General features: G+C 39.9%; 1 protein-coding gene across 1 annotated transcript in view; it reads left to right on the top strand.

Moving 5' to 3' along the window:
- Positions 1 to 424: 424 nt before the first annotated feature.
- Positions 425 to 18,646, top strand: part of SNX4 (sorting nexin 4) — a 71,981-nt gene continuing 53,759 nt past the window's right edge. Inside the window, exons 1-2 of the mRNA XM_068546576.1 lie at positions 425 to 608; positions 14,209 to 14,330. Of these exons, the coding sequence (XP_068402677.1) occupies positions 468 to 608; positions 14,209 to 14,330 (263 nt within the window). The 5' untranslated portion in view covers positions 425 to 467. The remainder of the gene's footprint in view (positions 609 to 14,208; positions 14,331 to 18,646) is intronic.

Raw genomic sequence — 18,646 nt, forward strand, 5'->3', positions numbered from 1 at the left:
GACTTAGTTGCTCGGACCAGGGCTCAAACCCGTGTCCCCTGCGCTGGCAGGCGGATTCTTAACCACTGCGCCACCAGGGAAGTCCCAACCTCCGATTTCTTTTGAGTTTCAATTTTTCTTTAGGTGGTCACCGACCCGAATGGTTCCAGTACCTACTCTGATCTTCACCTTCCTCTTGCCTTTCTCTCCCTCTCTCTCTCAACCATTTCTCCGGGATTCCTGGGTCTCCTGGCTTAGCAGCTGACCACTTCCCTTGTAGGTCCGCCCTTCCTTCCTAGCCCCATCCCCAATTTCAGCCCTCGCCCAGGAGCCCTCTCTGCCTCCGCAGCAGCCCCGAGCGAGGCCACGCCAGGTCGGGAGGCCGCATGCCCAGGGGGCGGGGCCTGGCAGCGGCCGCGGGTGGAGGGGCGGGCTCGGCTGGGCGCGGCGGCGCAGGCGCACTGTGTCCGCCGAACCGAACCGCAGCTATGGAGCAGGCGCCTCCCGACCCCGAGCGGCGTTTGCAGCCTGCGCCCCTAGAGCCGCTGGGCCACCCTGACGCTGGGGTGGAGTCTGTGGTCGGTGAGGAAGCGGAGGGGGCCCGGGACGAGGGCCCCGGGGACGGCACGGTGAGGAGAAGGGGCGGCAGAGGTCGCCCGGCCTGGGTCGGGGCCTAGCGGGCAAGGCTGGGCTGGTCTAGCCTGGCCGGGGCTGGTGTGCGCGGCCGAGAGGCCCCGCGGTGACTGGGAAGCGGGGTGGAAAGGCCGGGCCACAGGTGCAGAGTCGGGGGGAGGCTCAGTGGGAAAAGGGGGTTCTGAGTAGGGGGCGAGCGCCGGGCGCTGCAGGACCACCGGAAGGGTGGAGGGGGCGCGGCGAAGGGAGCGGAGGGCTTTCTGTGGGTGCGGCTCGGCGGGCGTGGAGATGGGGCCCGGAAAGCGCCAGGCTGGCGTAGGTGCGTTTTTCAGGGTCGGGGAGCCTGGGAGTTTGGACCTGAAGAGGAACGCTGATGTTTCTGGCATCTTGTAAGGGGTTGTGCGGAGGAGAAGGCTTAACGGAGGCACCGTGGGCCGTGGCAGCGGTGTTTGAGAAGGAAGAGAATGGGGGACTTGCAGAACAAGTCTGGGGCAGTAAGGGTGGTTGGCTTGGTGTCACCATCAGGAGATGGAGCAAAGTGTTAGAGTCATGAAAAAGTACAAGTGAAAAAGATTTTTTAAAAAACTCCTTATTTGACTGTAATTTCTTCATTTGGGGTCGGTGCTCTGTCTCCCAATGGAGACGTGTCATGGATATCCCATTTATCTGCTTTGCGAAGCTCCTTCGGTAATTAGTGATTTTCATTTGCTTGAGGAAAGGAGAAAATGCATCATTTTATATTTGTAATTGCTTTCATTCCGAAGTGTTTTCCTGCATAATGCAAGATGGGTAGACCAGGTTGAACTGAAGCGATTCAGAAACTCAGTGGAGTACTTCTCATCAGACCACCCTAATCAGAGTGTGCATTGCTCATCCATTTTGCTTCTTTTTTTCTGAAACAGGTGTTAGTGCTAATGCAAAACTGCCCATCCTTATGATCAGTGGATAAAGAAAAGTTAAAGTTGTTTGCTGACTGAAGCTAGAAAGACTTAACTAGCTAGGAACTTCAACATAGGAGTTGAATGTTTTGCCTACTTGGGGGAAATGTCGAGATATATAGGATAGCATGAAGACTTTTATGGGTGAATTTTAAGTTTTTCATTTAATTTCTTCCCAAATTCTAGAACTATTTGTGGAGAGGTCAGTATCTCATACGAAATGTGAGAGAAGTGTGTGTATTCTGTAGTAGTGCATAAACTTGGCTCTTAAATGATTTACTTTTTTAATGAAGGTTCCCATCTGTGACTTAGTTTTTCTGTTCTCTTAAAAAGAAAGGGAGGGAGGGAGGGAGGAAAGAAGGAAGGAAGGAAGGAAGGAACTTTTATTGTGAAGTATACCATTAATGCAGAGAAGGGTCTCACAAAATAATTATCAGTTCCTTTGAAGCCTCCATATATTCTCCTGGGTTACATCCACTCCCTCCACCACAGAAGTAATCTATATTCTGAATTTTGTATTAACAATTCTCTAGCTTTTTAAAAATAATCTTATGGTAAGTGTCCCTAAACAATATGGTTGTTTAGTTTTACTTGATTTTGAAATTTACATAAGTGGACTAGTTTTACTATGACTTCCTTTCTTTGCCCTATAATGTTTTGGGGATTCATTGAAAATGTAGCTTAGTTCATTTATACTCATGGCTCTATAGTATACCATTTTATAGATATTCTACAGTTGATTTCTCTTTTCTTCTGTTTACAGACACTGGCGTTGTTTCACAAGATTCTTGCTATTTCTAAAAGTTACTACTACCATGAACTTCTTCCTGCATATTCTTGACGCAAATGTCTCATATAAACTTAACAGTGGAATTGCTGGATTATAGGGTGGTAGCATAGGATATAGGGTAGTAGGTAGTGCCAAATTGTTTTTTAGAGTGAATATACCAATTTGTATTCCCATCGGTAGTGCCTCATGCTCTCTGTCCTTATCAACACAATATTTTCAGACTTTAAATTATTTGCCAATCTTGTGGATATGTGTTAAAGCAATTTTAGATTGTTTCAAAAGGTAAGAGTCATGTCTTTTGTTAGCTACATCATGAGTTTAATTTTGATTATGACGATGAACATTTTGGTAATTTTTTTGTGAAAGCCTTTGGATACTTAATTAACTAATATGAAGTTGTAACTATAGTATAAAATCCATTTATGTTTATTTAAAAGTGATTATAAATATCTCATTAAAAAAACCTATGTGTTCAGTTTAAGATATTTGAAAACCCAAATATGCCATCATACAGTAAAAGTTGTAGTTACACAGTGTTACCTGACTCTTCAATAAATATGTGTTGCAGGAGACCATTCGTTATTGCCCAAACTTAAGGGTTTCCTCAAACAACTCTGTAATTTAGTAATTTATAGAGATATAAGCCATTTGGACAGATATTTCAGAATCACCAGGAGTTTAAAAACACACGTTCACATGTACTGTGTACGTTGTCCCCTCCTCCTAAAAGATTCCTCAGTCTCCTCCTTAGAAGGTCTGCTCGTTTTCCCTGTTCGTATCCTCTCTTCCACTCCAGTCCATCCCCAGTTGAGAAGTATTGCAGTAACCACAGCCAGGCTGCTACTGTTACTGGTAGATAGGAATGTGGTCTGGGCAGACATGTAAGTTACATTTGTTATTTGTGCTAGGCACAGTAAGGCTCTACTTTTCATTTAATTTTCAGAATTACCCCCAAAAGACATATAAAGATGAGGAAGCAGAGGTTGAGAGAGAAGTGATTTGGCCAAGGGCACAAGCTAGTCAGTGGCATGGTGGGATTTGAGCCCAGGTCTGCCTGGCCTTGATATCAGTGCTTTGTTCATTAAGGCATGCAGCTTCATTCCAAAAAAAAAAAAAAAAGTTAAAAATAGTCTTGTAAATTGTAAAATACTGTATTTAAAGTTTTTTCCTTTAGTTAAGATTAAGTTGTTACGTTAAGAAGAAAAAAGGTCTAAACGATGTGTTGATTTATCAATCAGGTTTTCACCACAAAGATACCTATGCAGATAGTGGGCAGAGATGGCAAAAAGCCTCATCAGCCTTATTTTTGACTGCACATTTTGGATGGAGAGGAAGTTGTACCAGTTGCCCTACACCTAGGGCTAGTGGAAACAAGCACTGTCTAAGGGTTGCAAATCTTTTCTGGTTTTAAACGTCACTAATTAAAATCCTTTAAATTCTGTTGTAAACTCTTTTTCTGTATTCTCTTATTTTTCTTTCTGTGAGTCTTCATCCTCTTCCTTTCCATTGTCTAATTAGAAGTCTCCTGTCTTTTCATACTTTTTCCTTATAAGGAAGAGTGTATTTTTTTTAAAGTATTGTCAGTTTTATTTAAAGTAGTTTAGAATATGAAAAATGAGAGATGAATTCAGTCTCCAAGAGAGTAGTAATTAGTCCTGGCAGAAGAGAGAGGAAATAGCAAGGGAATGGACGTAAAAATACTTCTTTTTTAGGCTGGAAGATTCCATTGAGTTGGCAGTTAACAGTATTTGCTCAGAGAAGAACCACTGCCTGAGGGATTCATAATGATTTTTGTAGGGAGAGGGGTCTAGGCCTAGGAGTGCTGGTCGCGGCTAAGACTGCTTGAGCAACCGATGCTTGAAAATGCCTGTACACAATTAGCACCTTCACAGATTGGCAGCACAGAGCTAAGTGGAGGAGGCCAGAACTGTGGGGAAGGTTTGAGGCATTTGTGGGTGAAGATAACATGAAAAAGGAAAAGAAAATGTATAGGCATAGTTACAGAATTTATCAGTTTAGTAGCGGATAATTAAGTCATTCTCAAGAATGTTTTCCTCATTTTCTACCTCAGCAGCTCTCAGATTTTTTTGGAAGGTGACTCACAGTACAAAATACATTTTTACATCATAGTCAGTATACATACACTTGTATACATAAGCGTTGTTTCAGGAAACAATACTTAACCATTACTTCACGTAGTGCCCTCTTATATTTCTCTCTTCTTTTTTTTAAATTAACTAATTATTATTATTTTTTTTTTTGGCTGCATTGGGTCTTCGTTGCTGTGCGTGGGCTTTCTTGAGTTGCAGTGAGCGGGGACTACTCTTCGTTGCAGTGCAGTGGCTTCTCTTGTTGCGGAGCACGGGCTCTAGGCGCACGGGCTTCAGTAGTTGTGGCTTGTGTGCTCTAGAACACAGGCTCAGTAGTTGTGGCACACGGGCTTAGTTGCTCCGCGGCATGTGGGATCTTCCCAGAACAGGGCTCGAACCCATGTCTCCTGCATTGGCAGGCGGATGCTCAACCACTGCGCCACCAGGGAAGTCCCTTCAGTTTGGGTTTGCCTGATGTTTTCTCATGATTAAATTCAGGTTATGCTTCTTTGGCAGAAATTGCCACTAAAGTGATGCTGTGTTCTTCTAATTGCTTCTTACCATTTTGCCCACGATTAGGTTTGGTCACTTTTTCTGCCAGTCTTCTCCAATATAAAGTTACTCTTTTTCCCTTTGTAATTAATTTTTTGTGGACATAATTTTTTTCTTCCAGTTTTATTGAGATATAATTGGCATACAGCACTATATATGTTTAAGGCATACAGCATAATGATTTGACTTGCAGTCTTCATGAAATGAACATCCATCAGCTCATATAGATAGAAAATTTAATAAATAGAAAAGAATTTTTTTTTTCTTGTGATGAGAACTCTTAGGATTTACTCTCTTAACAACTCTCATAGGGGCTGCTCTGGTGGTGCCGTGGTTAAGAATCCGCCTGTCAATGCAGGGGACACGGGTTTGAGCCCTGGTCTGGGAAGATCCCACATGCCGCAGAGCAACTAAGCCCGTGAGCCACGACTACTGAGCCCACCTGCCGCAACTACTGAAGCCCATGCACTCTAGGGGCCCGTGTGCCGCAACTACTGAGCCTGCATGCTGCAACTACGGAAGCCCATGTGCTTAGAGGCTGTGCTCCGCAACAAGAGAAGCCCCTGCTTGCAGCAACTAGAGAAAGCCCACGTGCAGCAAGGAAGACCCAATGCAACCAAAAAAAAAAAGAAAACAACCCTCATAAATAACATACAGCAGTGTTAATTATATTTATCATGTTGTACGTTCCATCCGTAGTACTTATTTATCATATAACTGGAAGTTTGTACCTTTTGACTGCTTTCATCCAGTTCTTTTTTCCCGCATACCTCGCCTCTGGTACCACAAATCTGATCTCTTTTTGTGGGGACATACTTTGAAACTATGAAAATATCTTGTTCCTCATCAAAATTTCTGTTTATTTGTCTGTTTCATTATGGACTCATGGATTTTATTTTATTTTTTAAACTTTATTAAGGTATAATTTATATACCATAAAATTCAGTCATTATAAGTATATAAATTCAGTAATTTTTAGTAAATTTGCAGAGTTGCACAACCATCACTGCATCCTAGTTTTAGAACATTTCTGTCATTCCCCCAAATTCCTTCATTCCCCTTTGTAGTTAATCCCCCTTCCCACCCCTAGCCCTAGGCAACCACTGTCTGCTTTCTTTATAAATTTGTCTTTTGGATATTTCATATAAATGGAATCATACACTCTGTTGTCTTTTGAGTCTGCCTTATAGTGTTTTTGAGGTTCATCCATATTATAGCATTTATTAGTCATTTCTTTTTGTTACTGAATAATAGTCGATTGTATAGATATATCACATTTTGTGTATTCACCATTTGATGGAAGTGGGGTTATTTTCAGTTTTTAGCTATTATGAATATTACTGCTATGATGAATATTCCTGTGCAAGTCTTTGTGGGGATATATGTTTACAGTTCTCTTGAGTTAGACTTGAAGGAGAGTAATTGCTGGGTTATATGGTAAGTTTATGTTTACTTTTTAAGAAACTGCCACTGTTTTCCAAAGTGGCTGTACCATTTAACATTACCACCAGCAATTATGAGGCTCACGTTTCTCCACATCCTTGCCAGCACTTGGCATTGTCTATCTTTCTGATTATGGCCATTCTAGTGGCTGTGAAGTGGTTTTAATTTGCATTTTTCTAATGACTCATGGTGTTGAGCATCTTTTCAATAAGCATCTTTGCTTATTGCCATTTGTATATCTTCTCTGGTGACATTCTATTCAGATCTTTTGCTTATTTTAAAATTGGATGGTTTTCTTTTTTACTGAGTTGTATATACGTGTTGTTCAGGTATTCTGGATACAAGTTTTTTCTTTTTTTAATCAGGTAATGAGATTTATAGATTTTTTTTTCTCCTAGGCTGTGGCTTTTTTCTTTTTCTTAATGGTGTCTTTACAAGAGCAAAAATTTTTAATTTTGACAAAGTCCAGTATATCAGTTTTTTTCCTTTTATGGGTTGTGGTTTTGGTATTGTATCTAAGAACTCTTTGCTTATCCCAAGATCACAATGATTTTCTCCTTTGTTTTCTTCTAGAAATTTCAGTTTTAGCTTTTTTTTGGCCATGCCGAGCGGCTTGCAGGATCTTAGTTCCCCGACCAGGGATTGAACCCGGGCCCTCGACAGCAGAAGTGCAGAGTCCTAACCACTGGATCACCAGGGAATTCCCCAGTTTTAGCTTTTATATCTGAGTATGTAAGCCATTTTGAGCTAATTTCTGTGTACCGTGTGAGTAAAGGGTCTACTTTTTTTTTTTTGCCTGTGGCTAGTCAGTTGTCCCTGCACTGTATGTTGAAAAGACTCTCCATTAGCTGTTGACTTGCCTTGGTGTGTTTATTAAAATCAGTTGATCTTAAATGTAAGGGTTTATTTCTGGATTCTCAGTTCTGTTCGATTGATCCATTGATCTCTATGTCTGTACTGCCAATACCCCACTGTCTTGATTAGTTTAGCTTTTTAATAAATTTTGAATAGTGTAGGTCCTGCAACTTGTTATTTTTCAAAATTGTTTTGGCTATTCTAGGTCCTTTGTATTTCCTTATAAGTTTTAGGAACAGAGTATCAGTTTCTACAAAAAAAAACCCTGCTGGGATAAAGTATTTTTAAAGGAACAATATGTTAGTATGTTTTATAATATTTCAAGCATGTCCTGTATACGTGATGCTCTTTGTCATTTGGACTTTATTATTGTGAAATCTAGGACAAATCTGGTCTTTATGCTTTTATAGTGGTCTTGTTTTTTATTTTTCTGCCTTAGTCTTCTTAGGATTTTTTTTTAACATCTTTATTGGAGTATAATTGCTTTACAATGTTGTGTTAGTTTCTGCTGTATAACAGAGTAAATCAGCTATACGTATACGTATATCCCCATATCCCCTCCCTCTTGCGTCTCCCTCCCACCCTCCCTGTCCCACCCCTCTAGGTGGTCACAAAGCACCAAGCTGATCTCCCTGTGCTATGCAGCTGCTTCCCACTAGCTAGCTATTTTACATTCGGTAGTGTATATATGTCCATGCCACTCTCTCACTTCGTCCCAGCTTACCCATCCCCCTCCCCACGTCCTCAAGTCCATTCTCTATGTCTGCGTCTTTATTCCTGTCCTGCCCCTAGGTTCTTAAGAACCATTTTTTTTTTTTTTTTAGATTCCATATATATGTGTTAGCATATGGTATTTGTTTTTCTCTTTCTGACTTCACTCTGTATGACAGACTCTAGGTTCATCCACCTCACTACAAGTAACTCAGTTTCGTTTCTTTTTATGGCTGAGTAATATTCCGTTGTATATGTGTGCCACATCTTCTTTATCCATTCATCTGTTGATGGACACTTAGGTTGCTTCCATGTCCTGGCTATTGTAAATAGAGCTGCAATGAACATTCTGGTACATGACTCTTTTTGTATTATGGTTTTCTCAGGGTATATGCCCAGTACTAGGATTGCTGGGTCGTGTGGTAGTTCTATTTTTAGTTTTTTAAAGAAGCTCCATACTCTTCTCCATAGTGGCTGTATCAGTTTACATTCCCACCAACAGTGCAAGAGGGTTCCCTTTTCTCCACACCCTCTCCAGCATTTATTGTTTGTAGAGTTTTTGATGATGGCCATTCTGACTGGTGTGAGATGATACCTCACTGTAGTTCTGATTTGCATTTCTCTAGTGATTAGTGATGTTGTGCATCCTTTCATGTGTTTGTTGGCAATCTGTATATCTTCTTTGGAGAAATGTCTATTTAGGTCTTCTGCCCATTTTTGGATTGGGTTGTTTTTTTGATATTGACCTGCATGAGCTGCTTGTAAATCTTGGAGATTAATCCTTTGTCAGTTGCTTCATTTGCAAATCTTTTCTCCCATTCTGAGGGTTGTCTTTTGGTCTTGTTTATGGTTTCCTTTGCTGTGCAAAAGCTTTTAAGTTTCATTAGGTCCCATTTGTTTATTTTTGTTTTTATTTCCATTTCTCTAGGAGGTGGGTCAAAAAGGATCTTGCTGTGATTTATGGCAGAGTGTTCTGCCTATGTTTTCCTCTAAGAGTTTTATAGTGTCTGGCCTTATATTTAGGTCTTTAATCCATTTGGAGTTTATTTTTGTGTATGGTGTTAGGGAGTGTTCTTATTTCATTCTTTTACATGTAGCTGTCCAGTTTTCCCAGCACCACTTACTGAAGAGGCTGTCTTTTCTCCGTTATATATTCTTGCCTCCTTTATGAAAAATAAGGTGACCAAATGTGCGTGGGTTTATTTCTGGGCTTTCTATCTTGTTCCATTGATCTATATTTCTGTTTTTCTGCCAGTACTATACTCTCTTGATTACTGTAGCTTTGTAGTATAGTCTGAAGTCAGGGAGCCTGATTCCTCCCACTCCGTTTTTCTTTCTCAAGATTGCTTTGGCTCTTTGGCATCTTTTGTGTTTCCATACAAATTGTGAAATTTTTTTATTCTAGTTCTGTGAGAAATGCCATTGGTAGTTTGATAGGGATTGCATTGAATCTGTAGATTGCTTTGGGTAGTATAGTCATTTTCACAGTGTTGATTCTTCCAATCCAAGAATATGGTATATCTCTCCATCTGTTTGTATCATCTTTAATTTCTTTCATCAGTGTCTTATCGTTTTCTGCATACAGGTCTTTTGTTTCCTTAGGTAGTTTTATTCCTAGGTATTTTATTCTTTTTGTTGCAGTGATAAATGGGAGTGTTTCCTTAATTTCTCTTTCAGATTTTTCATCATTAGTGTATAGGAATGCAAGAGATTTCTGTGCATTAATTTTGTATCCTGCTACTTTACCAAATTCATTGATAAGCTCTAGTAGTTTTCTGGTAGCATCTTTAGGATTCTCTATGTATAGTATCATGTCATCTGCAAACAGTGACAGCTTTACTTCTTCTTTTCCGATTTGGATTCCTTTTATTTCTTTTTCTTCTCTGATTACTGTGGCTAAAACTTCCAAAACTATGTTGAATAAAAGTGGTGAGAGTGGACAACCTTGTCTTGTTCCTGATCTTAGAGGAAATGGTTTCAGTTTCTCACCATTGAGAATGATGTTTGCTGTGGGTTTGTCATGGCCTTTATTTTGTTGAGGGAGGTTCCCTCTCTGCCTACTTTCTGGAGGATTTTTATCATAAGTGGGTATTGAATTTTGTTGAAAGCTTTTTCTGCATCTGTTGAAATGATCTAGGATTTTTTTCTTTATGCTGAAGATATTTAATTTTCTAAATCATTATACATGGGCCACATGCCTTTCAGTTTGGAGCTGTAGAAAAAATTTTTTCAATCCAGAAAGGAATTTTGTTGGTTTCCTTTTTAGTTATACAGATTATTATCTCTATTTCTTCTGATTTCTTCTTCAAGAACTTCTATTATTTAAGCGTTGGTTCTTAGTTTTCCTTTTTTTAAAATCATCTTTCATCATTTTCACTTTTTTGGGGTCATTTTTTCATTACCATTCTGGGAGAGCTTACCATCTTACTGTTTTGATATTTTTGCAGTGTCAGTTTTACAGCCTAGAATTCTATTTTATTTTTTGCTATTTATTTTTCTTTCTTTGCATTCTTTCTCTTCTGAGTTAGCGCCATGCTCATCTCCATCTGTCTGTTTTTTGTTTTTTGGCCTGTTTTCTTTTAATTTTATCTTTTCCCCATAATTTGTAGTATAACAATGAATGTGATATATTTTCTTTCTTGTGTGATTTAAATAAGATTAACTAAATGAATGCTATAGATATGCCAACTCTTTTCATCTACAGTCCTGAAAGTTGTTATATTAAGGTTGTCATTTGTCTTCATTTTGTCTTTAATCCTAAAGAACGCCACAGATGAACATTAGCTACCAGATGGTGAGAATTCCTCAGGCAAGCAGTGAACCACTGAACTCAGGCACCTTGTCTCAGTTATCTTCCCATTCCTAATGACTGTCATTGTATTGATAGATACTCAGTAAATATTCAGTTATTGAATTGATAGTTTCTTATTGTTCCTTTTATCATTGTTATCTGTTTTATGCTTGCTTGTACTGTTTCACTGTTTGCAACATTTTTAAAACTTAAAGTAGATTATATTCATTTTTACTCACTGAATTGGAAATAAAGAATTTCATCAGCCTTTTAAGTATGTCCATCTTCTATATTTATTTGGTCTTAAGTTAGGTAGAAAGTAGCGATTCACATATCAAGCATCTGCATTTGGGATGTTATTCCTTTGAATATAAGTGTAGGATGTGAGTGTAGCGTCACTTTTTAGTGATGTTCTTTACTCTAATGAGAAGTCCACTTTTAATACATCTAAAATGTCGTGTCTTACTAGCACACATTATAAATCAACTATACTTCAATTTAAAAAATAAATAAATAAAATATTATGTCTCTCTTTAAAACACACTCCTGGTCCCATCTTCCAGTCATCAAGTTTATCCATTTCTCAGTATTTTGAATGTGTCCTTTTAACAATTATGGTATTAGTTGTGTTATTCTTGGCATTGTTTGTACTTTAGTATGACAGGATAAGCAATTTTATATCATCTACCAAATCCTGCTGGTATTTTTGTATGCCAGTCTTTAGTTTTTATGATAGTTGATTTTATTCTTTTATTTTTTCCTTCTGTGTAATTGGATGGCATAATGGGGTAAATTTATGACTCACATGCATTATATTTTTGGCTGGGAAATAGTTTGCTTTATCAGTTATGTGCTTCCAGAATTCAGAGAATTTTTCACTGGAGTACGTGATGGTAGTAAATCAGTGCTTGGCTGTGGGCCCCAATTTTTTATATGTATAATCTCAACCAGTGAGGGCTTCATAACCCTGATGTTGAGTGGTTGGTGCTTATGTAATTTTTTGAGCCTTTTAATTGAATGATTTCCTCCTATCTTATTTTCTCTTTTAGTACATAAACATAAAACTTTTAATAAAAGTGTCTTGTTTGACAGCAGAGTGGTTTTTGTTTTTGTTTTGTTTTGGGTTGGCTCTTACTGCTCTGTCCTTTATCTTCTTTTAGCATTTTTACCTCCTCCATTTTTCTTTAACATTTCGGGTGGTACTTCCTAAGTGTGTCATCTTTATTCATCACTGATTTAATTTTGTGTACTGTCACATAGCTTGATTTGTCTTCATAGTACACAGGTTTAATTTTCTGTGTAAAGTATCATCATGGGTTTTACTGCATGCATCTTTTTCTTTAAACTTTTGTTGTATCCATCTTTTTACTTATATTTCTTCACAGACTAACCCCAGTTATAATATAGTACAGAGTTTTTAATTAAAACCCACTGAACTTTAAAAGTGAGCAAGGGAGAAAAAAACCAAAGCATAGCAGTTATCGCATGGTCTCACTGTGTCTTTCTTGTTTAAATTTGGAGTTACTTTGGATATATTCAAGACCCTTCTTCAGTGGCACACTTCCTACAGAAAGAGCCTATGAACCACCTGTGATGTCTTTGTCATTTTCTTCGGTGCTTTTATACAGACCTGGGGATGATAATAGCAGAAAAGAAAGAAGTCTCCTGTTCTTAAAACCTGCTGTCTCAGATAAACAAGGTCCTACTGTATATAACACAGGAACTATATTCATTATTCTTTAATAAACCATAGTGGAAAAGAATATGAAAAAGAATATATATATAACTGAATCACTTTGCTGTACACCAGAAACTAAAACAAGTTTGTAAATCAACTATACTTCAATAAAAAAATGAATAAATAAATAAAAGCAATATTTTTTTAAAAAATAGGAAAACCTGCTGTCTCACAGTGGAGCCTGTTAATCACTGCCAAAAAGTTTAGGCAGGGACTTCCCTGGTGGCGCAGTGGTTAAGAATCCACCTGCCAATGCAGGGGACACGGGTTTGACCCCTGGTCCAGGAAGCTCCCACATGCCACGGAGCAACTAAGCCTGTGAGCCACAACTACTGAGCCTGTATGCCACAACTACTGAAGCCCGCGCACCTAGAGCGCATGCTCCGCAACAAAGAGAAGCCACCTCAGTGAGAAGCCTGGGCACCGCAACAAAGAGTAGCCCCTGCTCGCTGCAACTAGAGAAAGCCCGCACACAGCAATGAAGACCCAATACAGCCAAAAATAAATTTAAAAAAAAAAGGTTTAGGCAAATTTATGGTTAAATATGTGATGACTCCTGCTTTTTTTTTTTTTAACCTGCCTGCTAAAAATCTCACATTTTGCCATATATGTAGTATTTTACATTTGAGATAGAGATTTGACTTTGGTAAAATAAAAAGATTAGATATCAGGGACTTCCCTTGTGGTCCAGTGGTAAAGAGTCTGCCTTCCAGTGCAGGGGACGTGGGGCAACTAAGGCTGTGTGCCACAACTGCTGAGCTTGCGCACCTCAACTTAGCCCGCATGCTGCAAACTACAGAGCCCGTGCGCTCTGGAGCCCACACGACAATGAGAGAGAGAAAACCTGCTCGCCAAAACTAGGGAGAAGCCTGTGCATCGCAAGGAAGAGCCCGTGCACCGTAAGGAAGGGCCCGCACGCCACAATGAGCACCTCAACAAAAGATCCCACGTGCCTCAATGAAGACCCGACGCAGCCAAATAAATAAATATTAAAAAAAGATTAGATATCAGTATTGAGCATCATTTGTCTTTGTATATAGTGTTTTTAGATTTTTTCATGTGTATTTCTATATAGGTTTATTCTTGGTTACTGTGTGAAATGTCTACATTTTACTTTAATTTTTTTCTCTTATAATCTTGCCTACATTTTAATAACTAATATGGCACTTCTTAAAATGGCTTCTGGAAAAGTTTAATGTGCTACAGTATGCTGATAAAAAGAGGCATGGGGGCTTCCCTGGTGGCGCAGTGGTTGAGAATCTGCCTGCCAATGCAGGGGACATGGGTTCGAGCCCCGGTCTGGGAAGATCCCATATGCCGCGGAGCAACTAGGCCCGTGAGCCACAATTACTGAGCCTGCGCGTCTGGAGCCTGTGCTCCGCAACAAGAGAGGCCGCGATAATGAGAGGCCCGCGCACCGCGATGAAGAGTGGCCCCCGCTTGCCGCAACTAGAGAAAGCCCTCGCACAGAAACGAAGACCCAACACACCCATAAATAATAAAATAAATAAATTAAAAAAAAGAGGCATGGCATTTGCTGATATCATTTAGCAACCCCTAGCAACTTAAGAGATATAAAAAGGTAGCCTGAAATATGTACTAATAATGGATTTTATTAAAATAGCTAGGGTATTTTCAATATAATTTTAAAGGTTTTTTGTTGTTGTTCTTCCATTGTTTTTATTCAGATGACGGAAAATAATTTTTGGTTGAAGAAGATAGAAATTAGTGTTTCAGAAGCAGAAAAGCGAACTGGGAGGAATGCCATGAATATGCAAGAAACATATACTGCTTACCTCATTGAAACAAGGTGAGTGATGAGAATTAGGCCTAGGTTTAGATAGAAATAACTTTGGTAGCTATTGATGCAAATTCTGTTGTATAATGGAATTGTTTACAGGTCATTGTCTTTTTAGGGATTTTTGCTGTTGTTTTACTTTTTAACAGGTTAACAGGTGTGTCTTTTACTCTGGTACTCTTAGTAGCTAAGTTCTAATGTACTTGTTTTGGAGGGAGAGGGAAGGTTATTGGAATACTTTTGGGATCTGGAATGTTACTTGACACATGCTTTCGTGGAGTTCTTGGTGTTAGATACAACGCTTTTGTGATTTGGGGAAAAGATACCAGGTTCTCAGGGGTGTATGAAGTATGAAGTGGACTTAAGTAAGTGGAGATGGTTAACAAAGAAGTCTAGGAGGAGAGAATACAGTCTAAGTCAGTTTAGGAGAGTTGGGAGTTACAGAGAAATTAAAATCCCCCCTTTGCCCCTGCCAGCTGTGCAGCATGCGGGACCTTAGTTCCCTGACCAGGGATGGAACCCATGCCCCCTGCAGTGGAAGCATGGAGTCCTAACCACTGGACTCCCAGGGAATTCCCCATTTTTAATCTTTTCTTTTTTTTTTTTTTTTTGGCGAGAAATTAAAGTCAGTTAAAAATTGATTGAGACTGGAGCTTTAGACCTTGGGGTAAAATTGAAAAGATAAAATAAATCATGGTGTAATCGAAAAAAAAAAAAAGGAAGATGATAAAGTAGCTCATGGTGTAATCACAACTCACCAGAAAAGTCTTACCTCATAAGGAAAAAGTTAAAGGAATTAGATTGTTTTGTCTAGAGCAAAGCAAGGGAAGACTCAATTTATTTTGCCAATTATAAACAGTTTATGTAAAGACTATACTGACAAGGTCTTTTCTCTCTGTGGACTGAGCAGAAATACTTTCAATTAAAACAAGTAGAGGGGGGACTTCCCTGGTGGCGCAGTGGTTAAGAATCCACCTACTGGTGCAGGGGACGTGGGTTCAAGCCCTGGTCTGGGAGGATCCCACATGCCGCGGAGCGGCTGGGCCCATGTGCCACAACTACTGAGCCTGCGCTCTAGAGCCTGCGAGCCACAACTACTGAGCCTGCGTGCCACAACTACTGAAGCCCGCACGCCTGGAGCCCATGCTCCACAACAAAGAGAAGCCACCACAATGAGAAGCCTGTGCACCTCAATGAAGAGTAGTCCCCGCTCGCCACAACTAAAGAAAGCCTGTGTGCAGCAATGAAGACCCAACGCAGCCAAAAAAAAATAAATAAATAAATCTATTTAAATCAATCAATCAATCAAACAAACACGTAGAGGGACTTCCCTGGCAGTCCAGTGGTTAAGACTCCGTGCTTCTGATGCAGGGGGCGTGGGTTCGAACCCTGCTCAGGGAACTAAGATCCTGCATGCTGTGTGGCACGGCAGAAAAAAATAAATAAATAAATAAAACAAGTAGATATGAGAGAACTTTCTGATAGCTTCTGAAATAAAATAATAGAACTGCCAGACCTAGTTGATGAAGTGTTACAACCATGTTTTAATGTGAATACATTAAAAAATTTTTTTAGTTATTTTCATTGGCTTTACCACACCATCACCAAACTAGCCTTAGGGCTGAACCCTGTGCCATTTTCAGGGTTTTCTCCAGGTCTGTGGTTCTACCCAAAATGAAAGTTAAAATCATGGTGAAGGTTATTTAGTCTACAAATAATTCTGAAAATCCTTTCTTTAACTATAGTCTTTCTTCTTACACACACACATACATACACATACAACAAGCAAAGAAAACAAAACAAGAAAAGAGAAAAAGGGGCTTCCCTGGTGGCGCAGTGGTTGGGAGTCTGCCTGCTGATGCAGGGGACGCGGGTTCGAGCCCTGGTCTGGGAGGATCCCACATGCCGCGGAGCGACTGGGCCCTTGAGCCACAATTACTGAGCCTGCGCGTCTGGAGCCTATGCTCCGCAACAGGAGAGGCCGCAATAGTGAGAGGCCCGCCGCGATAGTGAGAGGCCCGCGCACCGCGATGAGGAGTGGCCCCCGCTCGCCACAGCTATAGAGGGCCCTCGCACAGAAACGAAAGACCCAACACAGCCAAAAATAAATAAATAAATAAAAAAGAAAAAGAAACGAACACTCTCTCAGCCTTGTTTTAAAAAAAAAAAAAAGAATCTTCCAAAAAGAAGAGAAAATTTGTGTACGATAGGAATTTTGGGAAAAGAGCTAAGGTGTGTCTTTTAAAAAATAGGTTGTTTTGGGACATGCATATATACATGTATGTATCTGAGAGATTTTTTAAGGCAATTAAAAAAAATTATGGTCCCATGAGAGAGTTGTTTTTTTTTTTTAAGTTAAATTAGCCACTTTAAAAAATCATACTTTAGGGGACTGCCCTGGTGGTCTAGTGGCTAACACTCTGAGGTCCCAATGCAGGGGGCCCAGGTTTGATCCCTGGTCAGAGAACTAGATCCCACAGTCATGCTGCAACTAAGAGTTCGCATGCCACAACTAAAGATTCTGCATGCCGCAACTTAAAGAGCCTGCATGCCGCAACTAAGACCCAGTGCAGCCTAAATAAATAAATAAATAAATAAGTAAATCATACTTTAGAGATTCGTGGCTCTAGCTTTCTAAGTAAATTCTTAAATTTAAAACTGAAAAGGATAGTTTTATTTTATTCTGTTTTATTTATTTATTTGGTTGCCCTGGGTCTCTTAGTTGCGGCAGGCAGGCCCCTTAGTTGCAGGAAGCAGGCTCCTTAGTTGCAGCTCGTGGGCTCCTTAGTTGTGGCTCGCCGAAAAAGGACATTTTTAGTATGTGCCTATTTCTTCACCCAATTGAACAATGAAATTAGCTGTTGATTAGTTTTACTGCTGGAAGAGACTCTTTTTTTTTTTTTTTTTTTTTTTTTAATTTTATTTATTTATTTTATTTATGGCTGTGTTGGGTCTTCGTTTCTGTGCCAGGGCTTTCTCCAGCTGTGGCAAGCGGGGGCCACTCTTCATCGCGGTGCGCGGGCCTCTCACTATCGCGGCCTCTCTCGTTGCGGAGCACAGGCTCCAGACGCGCAGGCTCAGTAATTGTGGCTCACGGGCCCAGTTGCTCCGCGGCATGTGGGATCTTCCCAGACCAGGACTCGAACCCGTGTCCCCCGCATTGGCAGGCAGATTCTCAACCACTGCGCCACCAGGGAAGCCCCTGGAAGAGACTCTTGACTTGAATAATCTGGAATGATTTATAGTTTACTCTTGACTTTGAAATGAATAGAGTATTATAATTTGAAACTTGGAGTTAGAAGTGACCATACACGAGTAATACAGCTATAGACTCTGGATAAATATTTAAGTGGATCATCAGTAAATGTGTGGTGCACAAAAGGATTATTGAGTTGACTTTCACAATTGTATTTCATTTATTTTAAAACAGTGATTCTCAAACTTTAAAATGTATAGGAATCACTTGGAAATTTTGTTAAGCTGCAGAGTTTTGGGTGGGGTCCAGGAATTGACACATTTTAAGCAAAATTCCAGGTGTTTTTGGAGCAGATGGACCATGGACCATGTTTTATCAAGTATAAAGGCTTTACTTTTTTTTTTTAATTTTCCTTTTTTTAAAAAAAATTTATTTATTTATTTATTTATTTTTGGCTGTGTTGGGTCTTCGTTTCTGTGCGAGGGCTTTCTCTAGTTGCGGCGAGAGGGGGCCACTCTTCATTGCAGTGCGCGGGCCTCTCAGTGTCGCGGCCTCTCTTGTTGCTGAGCGCAGCCTCCAGACGCTCAGGCTCAGTAGTTGTGGCTCACAGGCCCAGTTGCTCCGCGGCATGTGGGATCTTCCCAGAGCAGGGCTTGAACCCGTGTCCCCTGCATTGGCAGGCAGATTCTCAACCACTGCGCCACCAGGGAAACCCGGCTTTACATTTTAAGATAGTTAAATTTATCTGTCTTTTTTCTTTTATGATTTGTGTTTTCCCTCTCTTAAATTCTTGCCTACCCCACATCATGTACATATCCACTTTGAGAAATACTGCTTTTGGATAGATTATTTTGAAAGTACTGTACCCCTAAGGCTAACTTTCCTTCAACAACCACAGAACCCTGGAATTTATTAATTTAATCATGTAGGATTCTTGCTGTAATTCAGTATTATTCAGATAGTCTTGGGCAATATGAGTATTATTGAGCCTTGGTACTGACTAAAAGTTGAACTTTAACATATAGCTTATCTACCTACTCTTTGGACACAAGTAGAAAGTCCATTTAGCAATTGCCTATAGTGTTATAGTTTAATAGGCTAAGAATGAATAAGGCTAAAGTCATTGATTTTA

The sequence above is a fragment of the Eschrichtius robustus genome, chromosome 6, assembly GCF_028021215.1.
Source record: "Eschrichtius robustus isolate mEscRob2 chromosome 6, mEscRob2.pri, whole genome shotgun sequence".
NCBI classification, from domain to species: Eukaryota; Metazoa; Chordata; class Mammalia; order Artiodactyla; family Eschrichtiidae; genus Eschrichtius; species Eschrichtius robustus.